This window comes from Phascolarctos cinereus, unplaced genomic scaffold (assembly GCF_003287225.1).
Source record: "Phascolarctos cinereus isolate Bilbo 61053 unplaced genomic scaffold, phaCin_HiC Scaffold_5;HRSCAF=322, whole genome shotgun sequence".
In the NCBI taxonomy this organism is placed as follows: domain Eukaryota; kingdom Metazoa; phylum Chordata; class Mammalia; order Diprotodontia; family Phascolarctidae; genus Phascolarctos; species Phascolarctos cinereus.
This window is the reverse complement of record NW_027555958.1, coordinates 50,399,183-50,412,051: the sequence shown is the minus strand read 5'-3', so window position 1 is coordinate 50,412,051 and position 12,869 is coordinate 50,399,183. Positions and strand designations below refer to the sequence as shown.

At 43.7% G+C, this 12,869-nt stretch overlaps 1 protein-coding gene across 2 annotated transcripts in view; it reads left to right on the top strand.

The window, feature by feature from the left end:
- PTGFRN (prostaglandin F2 receptor inhibitor) overlaps window positions 1-12,869 on the top strand; it is an 84,511-nt gene that overhangs the window by 24,571 nt on the left and 47,071 nt on the right. For both annotated transcript variants that reach the window (XR_002327619.2, XM_021002727.2), the window contains exons 2-3: window positions 2,325-2,693; window positions 6,253-6,666. Coding sequence is in view for 1 of the 2 variants with exons in the window: in XM_021002727.2 (XP_020858386.1) it covers window positions 2,325-2,693; window positions 6,253-6,666 (783 nt within the window). In the remaining variant the exon portion in view is untranslated. The remainder of the gene's footprint in view (window positions 1-2,324; window positions 2,694-6,252; window positions 6,667-12,869) is intronic.

The window sequence follows — 12,869 nt, the reverse complement described above, 5'->3', positions numbered from 1 at the left end:
TCCCTCTCAAGGACAAGGTTTATTGTTATTGTTCAACACTTTCAGCTGTGTCTGACTCTTCATGACCTCGTTTGGCGTTTTCCTTGCAAAGATAGTGAAGTAGTTTGCCATTTCCTTCTCCAGCTCGTTTTACAGGTGAGACATACAGGGTTAAGTGACTTGCCCAGGGTCACACAGCTAATGTGTCCGAGGGCAGATTTGAACTCAGGAAGATGAATCTTCCTGATTCCAGGCCTTATACTCTATCCACTATTGTGCCACCTAGTATTCAGGGACAAGGTTGGGTGTAGTTAATTAACCTGATTATGCATTCCAGAGGTAGAGGAAATAGAGACAGCAGGCAGCCTACTGACCTTTCGTAATTCTCTGTACCAGTGATCACAAGATCATAGATTTTAAGCTGGAAGGGATCTTAAAGGTCATTGAGTCCAACCTCCTCATTTTACAGATGAGTGAATAGACGCACAAAGAGAAATTACGTGACTTGCCCAGGGTCACACAGCTAATGAGTATCTCAGGCAGGATCTGAGTTCAAATCAAGCCTACTTGCTGCCTCACTGGCATGATTATTCCCAAAATCATTGATATTTAGTTGAAAGGGACATATCTTTGTATATACATTTGGAGATTAAATCTAATTTGTGTGAGAATTATGGTAGTTCAGATGATAAAAGCCAGTGTGGAACACCAGACTGAGGAAACTCCCAGTCCTGTAACCATCTCTGGTGCTGGGCCAGGTACAGCCTCTAATTTATGCAGAAGGTATCCAGAAACCCCATGTGCCTAAGTTTGCTGTATCAGCTGTTCCTGAAGGTTATTGATACCAAGGGAATTTCAGATTTTTTCTATCTAGTGACTGCTCGCTTCAACTGTGTGCGAAGGAACATATACAGAGGAGGTGGTAATAGTAACAAAACAGTTACACGCTTTGCCGCACTTTCCCTGGCCTTGCCTTGCCTCCCTGCCCAGCGCCCCACCTAACCCATTATTGTCGAGGACTTCAAAAGATTTCCCAGCAGAAATGAATGGTTAGAATTGGGAATTAGAGGCATCCTTATGAGTTGCTTGCCTTTTATCATTAGTTCTAGATTAGGGAGTCAGAAGGGACAATTAAAACACCGTAGGATCATCACATTTTTTGACACTAACTATAAAACATGCCAGGGAACCATTGCTTAATAATTTTATTATTAGATATAGCTCTCAAGTTAAAAACTGTCATGAGTCAAAGAAAATCATTTCTTGATTAGCCCCAGAAAAGTGCTCTGGAAGAGAAAATAGGTGAAGAGGGGTGGGACAAAGAGGGATAAATAATTGATGAACTGAATCCCTCCCTTTTGGGTGAAGTTTAAAAGAATGACGGTGTATTAGAGAATAAATGAGAAACTGGAAGGAAAAACAAAGATCCTTTCTTTGTCAATCTTAGCAGACTAAGCATGTGGAATTCACTAATTGGAATGGACATTACTTGGTGCAGTTCTTAAATCTTGATGAAATGATTCTTGAAAACATTTCTTCCTTATGATACAGCTTGTGGTAGTTTTTATCTTGCGAATGAATGAATGAATGAAAGAATGAATGAGTGAAAAAGCATTCATTAAGTGCTTACTAGGTGGCTTAGTGGATAGAAGGTGGAGTCAGGAAGACCTGAGTTTAAATCTGAACTCAGACACTTAGTAGCTATGTGGCAAGTTCTTTAACTTTGTTTGCCTCAGTTCCTCATCTGTAAAATGAGCTGGAGAAGGAAATGGCTAACTCTTCCAGCATCTTTGCCGAGAAATCCCCAAATGGGGTCACCAAGAGTTAGACACAACTAAAAATGACCGAAATGTAAAAAAAGTACTGGGCTTACCACTGAGGTTACAAAGAGAAAAGTAAGACAGCCTCTGCACTCAAGGGGCCCCTATTGTAATGGGGAGGGCAACCCATGTAGAACGTTTCAGTTACAAATCAGATGGAAAGGTCTCATGGTCCTTAGGGTGCAGAAGCAAAGCAGATGGGCAGGCCTCTTCTTAAATTCATTTCCATTGGTAAAAATCATATTGGTTTTTGATGTTGAGTCATTGATAGCAAGAATTTCCTTTTCTGGGTCTTTAGTAGTTTTCACGGTAACACCTTCAGGCGTAGTTGCCAGGCCACATCTTCGTGGTGGGATGGCTCCAGGCCCTGGGCAGAAAGCATCCCTATTCCAAAGGCTCTGGGATTCAGGGTCCTGGCAGGTCCTTCTGTGGTGTGGAGGCACGAGATCCTCCAAAAGCTCATCTTCTTGATCCCTGGGGTGCCTCAGTGACTGAAGGTCCATCTTTCCTTCCCTCTCGTTGCAGCTGTTTGCCAGGGGCGCATCGTGAAGATCCCCACTGGGGACCTTGTCCGAGTGGAGGGTATGGAGCTGGTCATCCCCTGCAATGTCAGTGACTACGATGGCCCCAGCGAGCAGAACTTTGATTGGAGCTTCTCATCTTCGGGGACACGTTTTGTGGAGATAGTGAGCACCTGGGAGGCAGGTTTCACGGCCCAGCCGTACAGGGAGCGGCTGCAGAGAGGGGAGATCCAGCTGAGACGGATCAGCAATGACGCCGTAGAGCTCCACATTCAGAACCTCCAGGCCGCCGACCAAGGCCAGTACAAATGTTCCACCCCCAGCACGGACGCCACCGTCCAGGGCAACTATGATGACACAGTGCGAGTGCGAGGTACGTCCTTTCGAGGCTCCCACTGGGAGTCTTAGCTTCTTGTCGCCTCAAACTCCGCTGCCTTTACCAGCTACGGCAGCTTCAGGGCTAGCTCCCTCATCTTTGAAAAGGGAGTCAGAAGATTTTGTAGGGGTCGTGTGATGCCCTGGAGAAAGTACTGGGGTTGCAGTCAGTAAGGGCGGAGTCCACATCCCACCTGGACCCTAGATCTCAGAGCTACCAAAGGTAGTCTAGAGAGTCCGTTCTGTACATGGCCCGTAAAGGGGCATGATGGCCAGGCTCAGATGATTCCTTGAGGTCTCTTCTAGTTCTGTTATCTGTGATGACACATCATCTAACCACTCTATGACCACTGAAGTAGGTTTATGATAGAGCTCTGGGCTGGAGTTAGGAAGACCTGAGTTCAAATCTAGCCTCAGACACTTGATAGTTGTGTGACCCTGAGCAAGTCACTTAACCGATGTTTGCCTCGTTTTCTCATCTGGAAAATGGGGATAATAATTGCACCTACCTTTCAGGGTTATTGTGAGGATAAAAGCACTTAGCACAGTGTCTGGTACGTACTGATTATTATATAAAAGTTAGCTATTTTTATTTTTGTTATTGTTAATTATCATTGTTATTATTATTATTATTGTGGAGTGAATGCTGTTGTTCAGTTGTGTCCAACTCTTCATAACCCCATTTGGGGTTTTCTTGGCAAAGATACTGGAGTGGGTTTGCCATTTCCTTCCACAGCTTAATTTACAGATGAGGAAACTGAGGTAAACAAGGTGAAGTGACTTGCCCAGAGTCACACAGCTGTCTGAGACCAGATTTGAACTCAGGAAGATGATTCTTTCTACCTCCAAGCCCAGCACTCTATGCACTGTCCCATTTAGCTGCTCATGGAGTGAACAGTTCAGATTATTTCAGCAAGCATTTATTAAGTGGCTACTGTGTTCCAGGTATTGTGCAAAAGGATACAAAGACCAAAAAAAAAAAAAGGCAACAGACCCTGCCGACAAGGAGCTTATATTCTGCTGGGATGAATTGGGGGAAGAGAGGGAGAGAGGAGAAACAGAGAGAGAGAGAGAGACAAAAGTATACGCAAAATAATTTTGGGGTTTGGATCGAGAGAGCACTGACCCTAAGGGGATCAGGAAGGGCCTCCTGTTTAAGGGGGTGATTGAGCAATGCCTTGAAAGGAGATCGTGGAAGGAGTGCACTCCAGGGCTGGGGATAGCCTGGGCCAAGTCACAGGGACAGCAAATGGAAATTACGTATGGGGGAGACGGGGAAGAGCAAGAAAACCTCTGGCTAGATGATGTGAGGAGGAGGCATGTGAAAACATGTGCACAGATGGTGCAGGGCTTATTTCTTTCTCGGGCATCACTTTTGGGCATCTCATCTCTTCCTGAGGCTGTATTGTGCTGAAAGAATAATGTGAAGACAGAATAATGGGAACCTGCCACTTAGGATCTTATGGCCCAAAGCAGCTAAATTTGACTTGGCTGTGGATGTGAAAGGCCATACAGACCCTGAAAGAATTCTGTACCCGTCAAATGATACTGCCCTAGTAAGCAGACCTTAGACATGTCAAATAAAAATGTAGCATTTATGGTAAGCGCTGGATCTGGAGTCAGGAAAACCTGAGTTCAAATCTAGCTTCAGACTCGTATTAGCTATGTGACCCTGGGCAAGTCACTTCACCCTCTTTGCCTCAGTTTCCTCATCTGTAGAATGAGCTGGACAAGGATATGGCAAACCACTCCGGTATCTGTGCCAGGAAAACCCCAAAGGGGTCACGAAGTGAAAAATGACAGAACAGCAAAGCATTGACTATGTGGGAGGCCCTGTGCTAAGCACTTTGTGAATAGGATCTCATTGGAGTCTCACAACAACCCTGTGAAGCAGGTGTTCTTATTATCCGAATTTTACAGCCAAGGAAACTGAGGTAAGCAGAAATCAAGTGACTTGCTCAAGGTCACACAGCTACTAAGTATCTGAGGCCAGATTTGAACTCAGATCTTCTTGACTTCAGGCCGTGTTCTAGCCACTGTACCACCTAGTTGCCTGTCAAATAATTATAATAATGAAAAGATAAAGGGATAGCAGCATAGCCAGTCAGTCAGTAAACGTTTATTAATTGCATACTATGTGCTAGACACTGTACTAAATGCTAGGGATAATAAGAAAGGCCTCACATCTGGTGAAGGAGAAACAGCAATGTACAAACAGGCTGCGTAGAGGAGAAATTGGAGATAATGAGTCAAAAGCACTAGAATTAAAGGGGGATGGGAAGGGCTCCCTGAATGGAGAGGAAGCCTTAGAAGACATGTGTTTCAGTTCATTGGAAGAGGTAGACTTGCAAGAAAAAGACACCCATCTCCATGGATGCCTAGGTTTCAAATTGGATGCAAGCAAGCGGACTGGGTAACATGAATGGCTCAAAGAGAAGAAACCATTGCATGCTTCCACCTCTCCTGTTCCTCATGTACTCCTCCCACCTACATGGAAAATCCCATAAGAAGGCCTTACAAATAAGTTAAAATAATTTATGTTCCCCCAAAAAACATCACCAGGTGTCTCGTTGTCTAATCGGAACAGTTTTTGTGTTAGAATTATGTTTTTGGAAGAGAATCTAGAAGCAATCTAGACCCCTTCCTTCATGAACCATCCTTCCCATCCCCCAAATAAGAGCTTTCATATATATATATATATCTATATACAGAGAGAGAGAGAGAGAGAGAGAGAGAGAGAGAGAGAGAGAGAGAGAGAGAGAGAGAATAGAATAGAACAGATAGAGTTGTAGTATTTGCTGTACTTAAATGCATCTCTCTCAATGGTTACTTAGATCAGTCAGCTAACATATTAAGTGCCTGCTCTGTGCCTGGCACTCTGCTAGGTGACAGGGATATAAAAACAAAAGCCAGAGAATTTCTGTGCTTAGGGAGCTTACACTGTGCTGGGACAATGTCGGACTGTGGAGGGGAGCGGAGAATTCTCACTGGTTGACTTTAGAGAAGGTTCTTCTCACCCCTCCCCCCCTCTCCCCCGCCTTTGCTTTTGGAGGCAAGATTAAGAGGGAATATAATGGTAAGCTCAGGATCAGGGACTTTCCTAATCCTTTCTCTTGTGATTTCATTCTGAGTTCTCCTTGAAAAGCCCCAAGGATGGCACCAGAACTTAAGATTATCATCATTGAAAACTGCTAGAATTGTTGTGATCCATTCAGGTTCCTCCTCTATCATCTGGACCATAACAGAATTATTTTTTAAATGCTCTAATAAAATCCCACATCACAATGGGGTGTTTTCCATGGGTAGGCGGGGAGGAAATGGGTACTGGGGGCACAGAGTTTGGAATATTCGATTCAGGGAAGATGAAGAGGGAGAGGAGGAAGTCACCTGCACCCTGGCCGGTGTTAGAGCCATGACTGAGCCCCAGCAGCTATGGCTCTGGGCCAGGAGCTCCCAGCAAGGAAGGAAAGGCCAGAGGGCCTAGTGCTTGCAGAATTGCTCTCAGACTTTTACATAGGATGCTGAGTGTTCCTAACAATTTTGTTTTGTTGAAACAGTGCTTGCTGACGCTCTGCAAGTGAGCTCAAAATCCCAACCTGCTTCCTCCCTGCGCCTGAGGGATGGGGACTCTTTTGAACTCCGTTGTTCAGCCTCTTCTGCCTCCTCAGAACATACACATCTCTCTGTGACGTGGGAGCTTCACCGTGGCCCCGCCAGGCAGAAAATCCTCTCCTTGACACATGAGAATCGGTTCTATCCTGGCCCACAGTATGAAAGCCGCTACCAGAGTGGAGATTTGCGTCTGGATACCGTCGGGGAGGATGTTTACCGATTGTCTGTGTCTCGGGTGCTGCCAGTAGACCAGGGTACCTACAGATGTGTGGTCAGTGAGTGGATTGGAGAGAAGAGTAAATGGCAAGAAATTCAAGAGAAAAGCGTGGATGTTGCCACTGTGACCATCCAGCCAACAGGTGGGTATCCAGCACCTTTGTATTTGTGTGTATTTTCTCTCTTGGTCAGGGATGATGTCATATCCTACTAGACCAGAAGACTCTCACTTCTGGTGATGAGCAGCTGTTCAGGCTTTTCACTTAAAATGCAACCTCTAACAAATCCTTTAACTCCTCTGGGCTTCTTTTTGCTCAGTTGTGAAATGAGGGGATTGAAATAGGTGGTCTCTGAGGCCCCTTCCAGCTCTGCATCCGTGATCCTGTGATCTTTTAAGTTGACCAGACTTGGGGAGAAGAGAGGAGGATGGAAGAGATCCAGTCCTTGAGTATAATGGAAGCTACTACCACCACACCCCTTTTTCCTTCCCTTACTTCTTAAAGTCCTAGTGAGGCATGTGGAGTCAAGCATAGTATCATAGAATCATATCTGGAGCTGAAAGGGATCTCAGAGGCCATTTAGTCCAACACCTTCATTTTTGCAGCTGAAGAAACTGAGGCACAGAGAAGTGACATGATTCCCAAGGTCATGCAAGTAAGTTACCATTAGAGGTGAGAACTAAGTACGCTGACTATTTCCACTATACCGTGATGTCTCCAGAGTGATGGATAGTAGCCTGTTATCAAGGTTAACTTTCTTGATTGGCTCACTGGGGGACCTCTGTGTTAGGGTTCCTGATTAGATCTGTCTAGTTCAGTGAGGAAAATCTTAACAGATATATGAAAGTGTCCACATGTCAGTGGACATGGTATAGCTTTTTATTAAGTTACATACAGATTATTGTACTAGTAAACACAATATTGGTAAATGTAAAATAATGCCTAAATGTGATATCAGGGAAGTTGACACCAGGAGTTTCTAAATAGGTAGGATTTATTTTGTGAATGGTAAATCATGCCTCCCTGGGAGATCTCTGGTCCCACTTTCATCCTTTGTCCCATCTACTTTATGGATCAGGACTGTATAGAAGGTAGTATATATTTACAGGTGCATCAAGATGTCAATATCCATGGCACTAACACATGTGACTTCTTGTATGGAGTACCTTTAAGGGCTCAGATGTTTGTCTTTCTCTACCCACCAGCTTCTGCTCGAAGACTTCAAGTGAGCGCAAACCCTCCATTTCTCAAGGTAGTCTTCTCCACTTGAGTATCTCTCTACTTCCTGAACTCAAGAGATTTCCTTCACCATTCCATTCCATTTTTTCTTTTCACTTTTTAATCGTATCTTTTGTTTTTATATCACCTTCATTTCCCCATGTATCCTTCTCCTTTCCCCTACCTAAAGTGCCATCCCCATAACAAAGCACAAACGTGAGGTTGATCCTCATGTGAAATATACCCAAAAGGACAATATAAACCTCTCAATACACATACTCTTTCAAGAGATTTCCATGTATTTTAAAAATGGAATGTTATCTTAGCACACCTGGTTGAATCTCACTGTACCTCCATGAAGATTTCTCTGATGAATTACAGAATAACAGAATCCCAGAGATGGATAGAATTTCACTGATGACCATCTATTCCAAAACATACCTGAAAATAATCCTCTCTATGAAAACCCCACAAATAGCTCCCCAGCTTCTGATCAAAGACTTCAAGTGAGCACAAACCCTCCATATCTCAAGGTAGTCTTCTCCACTTGAGTATCTCTCTTCTTCCTGAACTCAAGAAATTTCCTTCACCAGTCCATTCCATTATTTCTCTTCATTTTTAAATCATATCTTTTATTTTTACATCACCTTCATTTCCCCATGTATCCTCCCTTCCCCCACCTAAAGGGTTACATCCCCTGTAACAAAGAATAAGAAAAAATGAGAATGAGAAAAACCAATTCACTACAACCAGCAACCGTATCAACTGAGATAGATGCAGGAGCTTCCACACCCATACCCCCCACCTCTGCAAATAAGAGAGGGAGGTACATTTTCTCATCTCTTTAACACCAAGTTTGTTCTTTATTATTATCACACTGGTTTTGTTATTAACTTTTTTTTTGCTGTTTCTATTTGCATTACTATCATCACTGTGCATATTTTTTCCTAATTCTGTTTAATTCACTCTATATTGGTTGCTGTAAGTCTTACCATGCTTCTCTGTATTTCCTGTATCCATCATTTCTTACAGAGTAGTGAGGCTCTGTCACATTCATGTGCCATAATTTGTTTAGCTGCTTCCAAATTGATAAGGCCTTTTTCATTTAAACAGGAAATTCCTATTATTCCTGGCTGGCTTTCCATACCACTAACTGCATCCACTTCTATTGCTTTTACGTGATGCAGTCAATCAATATTTTTTATTAAGTACCTACTATGTGTCAGGCACTGTGCTAATTGGTGGCCATGCGAATATGAAAAAAGAAGACAATTCTTGTCCCTAAAGAGCTCACATTCTAATGGGGGAAGAGGGCACACAAGAGGAAGCTGAGAAGGGGGAGAGGGAAGGCACCAGGCATGGCGGCGTGATGTAAAAGTCCAGAGGAGTATATCCAGATGGGAAATAAAGTGATGGCTGGCCTGCGCATCCACCTTAAATGAAGGTTCTAGCAGGAACTCTTCACGCTGCCCTCCAATGGTGGAGACATAGCTTGCTTTATTTATTTTAATGCTATTTAAGTAAAGGCAGCACGATGTTAGTGGATAGCATGCTGGGCTTGAAGTCATGAAGACATGGGTTCAAATTCTAATTCTCACGCTAGCTGGGTTTGTATCCCTGGGTAAGTCACTTAATATCTGTCTTGGGCAACTCCCTAGAGTTTGTGTACCAATTTATAGGTAGATGGGTAGTGATCTGCTTTAGTGGAAGAATTTTCCACCCTGGGAGTTCCCTATCTCTCATAATTCTATTTGTGCTGATGCTTTTTCAAGTCCTGTGTTCATTCTTTTCTATGCCATTTGGATTTCTACTCACATCACAATTTATGTGATAGTTTACCTCTTGTACTTAGCACATTGTTATTCCATTAAGAGGGCTGGGCTTCACTCAAGGCTTTCAATAGTAATGATCATCTTGCGCTCACTGAATTCATTCCTTTCTCTGTTTGAACCCTGACTTCTAGATTTCATTTTCCCCAAGGCTGTTTGGACTCCCATGCATCTGGCTGTCCCAGCAACTTCTCACATTACATGGACTTACCCAGGCCTGTCGTAGGTTCCTGCAGATGAGCTGTCCTGATCCAACTGGGAGTTTCTCAGGCCAAGAATTATTTCTTTTTTTTTTTCCTTTTTTTGTTGCAAGCAATGAGGTAAAGTGACTTGCCCAGGATCACATAGCTAGTAAATGTTATGTGTCTGAGGCCAGCTTTGAACTCGGGTCTTCCTGAATCCAAGGCCAGTGCTCTATCCACTGCGCCAAGAATTATTTCTTTATCTTCCTACGTGGCCTCTAATGATGTTCAACATGAGCCTGTAAACAGAGTGCTCTCTTATTCCAAGATGGCAGACGTGCCCTGTGGCATGTAGCTAGCTCAATGCTACAGAGATTTACGTAGTACACTTTACCACCAATACCACCTTTAAACATTTTTTTTTTAAAATGAGGATGGGCTGAGTCAGACTCAGTTTTCTTTTCATAGGCGTGAGGGCCATATCATTTAGACTTAGAGAACAGAGGCATGAAGACAGCATCCATCAATCATTAATTGTAGAAGTGTCTCCTTTGTGCCAGGCCCTGTGCTTGGTACTGGGAATGCAGATACCAAGAGTGAAATTATCCCAACTCTCAAGGAGCCTACACTGTAATGGGGAATTAGTGGGAGTGGCAGGGGGTTGGACTAGCTGACTTCCCAAGGCCTTTCCAAATAGTGAATTCCATCATTCTAAGACATTTCCTTTGGAGGCAGAATTATACTAACACAGGGCAAAGGTAGGTATGCTGGAGCCGACTTATACTGAGCCGTAAGTGCCAAGTGTGAAGTTTTCAGTATGAGCGTTTACACCTTGGAAATCCGCAAATGCTACAAATCAGGGTTTGATTGATGTTTTGTTGATTACGTAGACTTAAAGTGATGGAGAAGATATTAATAATGAAGATGAAACTTAAAGGTTTTCATAGATCTTAAATTTAGAACAGGAAGACACCTCAGGGACCATCTGGCTCAACCCTTTCGTGTTACAGATGAAGGAGCTGAAGCTCGGAGAGGTTGGCCATCTAAGCAGGAAGTGACAGTGGCTGATTTGAACTCCTGTCTTCCAATTCCAGATCCAGCATTCTCTCTACAGTGTCTTTCCACACTGTAGCCATTGGATCTGAGAGTAGCAGATGTAGGTGGCTTTCAAATATGACCTTTCCGCCTAATTCTAAGATGAAATCTTCTTTGAAAGGGAAGAAGATGGTGGTTGACACGTGCAGCCAAAGATGCTGATGTTATCTCAGATTGCATCATTGGAGGCACCGTGCCGAGAACCCGGAGAGGTTCAATTGTACTCTTCTTCAGGCAGAACACAAATGAATTGAGTTTAGCTCCGGGCATCACAGTTTAGGAAGAAGCTGGGTAAGCTGAAGGTTTTCCATGAGGGCAAATAGAGTGATGAAGGGTCTAGGTACCATGCCTTGCTGATCAGCTAACTAAAAGAACTAGGGAGACTTATCCTAGGGAAGGGAAGATTAAGGGAGCACATAAGAATTATCTTTATTTGCAAGGCTGTCATATCAAAGAGGAATAAGTCATCTTCTGTTTGACCCCAGAGGACAGAGCTGGTAGCAACAGGTTAAGATCAGCACAGACACAGACTTTGGCTGCAAGTAAGGGAAATTTTTTCCTAACAGATCTCTATCTAAAAATGGAATGGACTGCCTTAGGAGGTAGAGAGTTCTCCATCCCTGGAGGTCTTTTTGCAAAAGCTGGATGACCTTTTGTCTAAGATATTGGAAGAGAGGATTCCTGTCCAAGTGGATTCCTGATATCTCTTATAACAAATTCTATAATATAAGTACATTGAAAAATATAAATTATGGGCTACAGTCAGGTTTTGTAAGAGTTAGAGTGGTGGGTAAAGTGTGCCCTGAGTTGAACCAACGTGATAGGCTGAGGAAGGTCCTTAAACTGTTGGTGGCAGTGCTACTGCCGGTCTTCTTTTATTTTGTGGGGGAGGGGAGACATTCTTTATTCAAAGGAATGGTGCTGATTTTCTTAGTAGTTATTATGACCCTACCCTCTGTGGATTGACTTTCTATGTAAACCTGTTCCATCTTCTTTTTCAAATAGAGCAGTCCCCTCCTGTGCTCTTCAGTAGATTACTCCCAATCTCCCTTCCTTCATCTCCCCTCCCTCCAATCCGTCTTCCACTCATGGTCAAAGTCATTTTCCTAAAGTGTAGATCTGACCATGTCATCCCCTGTTCAGTAAACGCTAATGTTTCCCTTTTGCCTCTAGAACCAAATATAAAATCCTCTGGCATTTAAAGCCCTTCACAACTTGACCTTTTCCTGCCTTTCTAGTCTTAATTTCTACTTCCCTTCATGTACGCGTCTTGTTTGTTCATTTCAGTTGCGTCTAACTCTTCGTGACCCCATTTAGGATTTTCTTGGCAGAGATACTGGAGTGGTTTGCCTTCTCCAGCTCATTTTGTAGATGAGGAAACTGAGGCAAACAGGATTAAGTGACTTGTCCAGGGTCATAGAGCAGGTAAGTGTCTGAGGTCAGATGTGAACTCAGGAAGATGAGTCTTCCTGACTCCAGTCCCAGCGCTCTACGCACTATAGTGCCACCTCGCCGCCCTTCTTGTATTTTATAATCCATCAACAGTGGTCTTGCTATTCGTCCCACACCAGTTCATTTCCTGACTCTGTGACTTTGCCCCACAGTCTGCCATGTTTGGAATGCTCTCCTTCCTAACCTCCACCAACTGGCTTCCCCTGCTTCCTGAGGCCTTTCTTGGCCCGCCTATTGCTCGTGCCTTCCCTCTGAGATTGCCTCCACTTCTGTGTCTTGTATGTATGTAGTTGTTTACATGTTGTCTCCTGCATTAGAATGTGAGCTGCTTGAGCTACAGACCATGGTTTTGGCTGTCTTTTTATAACCCGGCGCTTAGCAGACTGCCTGGTACCTTGGAGGCCCTCGAAGACTGATTGATAATATCATCTTTACCCCGTCTTTAATCGTCCGTTCCTCCCAGTCTACTGGTTCTTTCCCTGCTGTGTATGAACACACTCAGGTCTCTTCTGTGCTGTTTCTAAAAGAGGGTAGGTTCTCTCTAAGTCTTCGCCACCTTCAAATTCTCCCC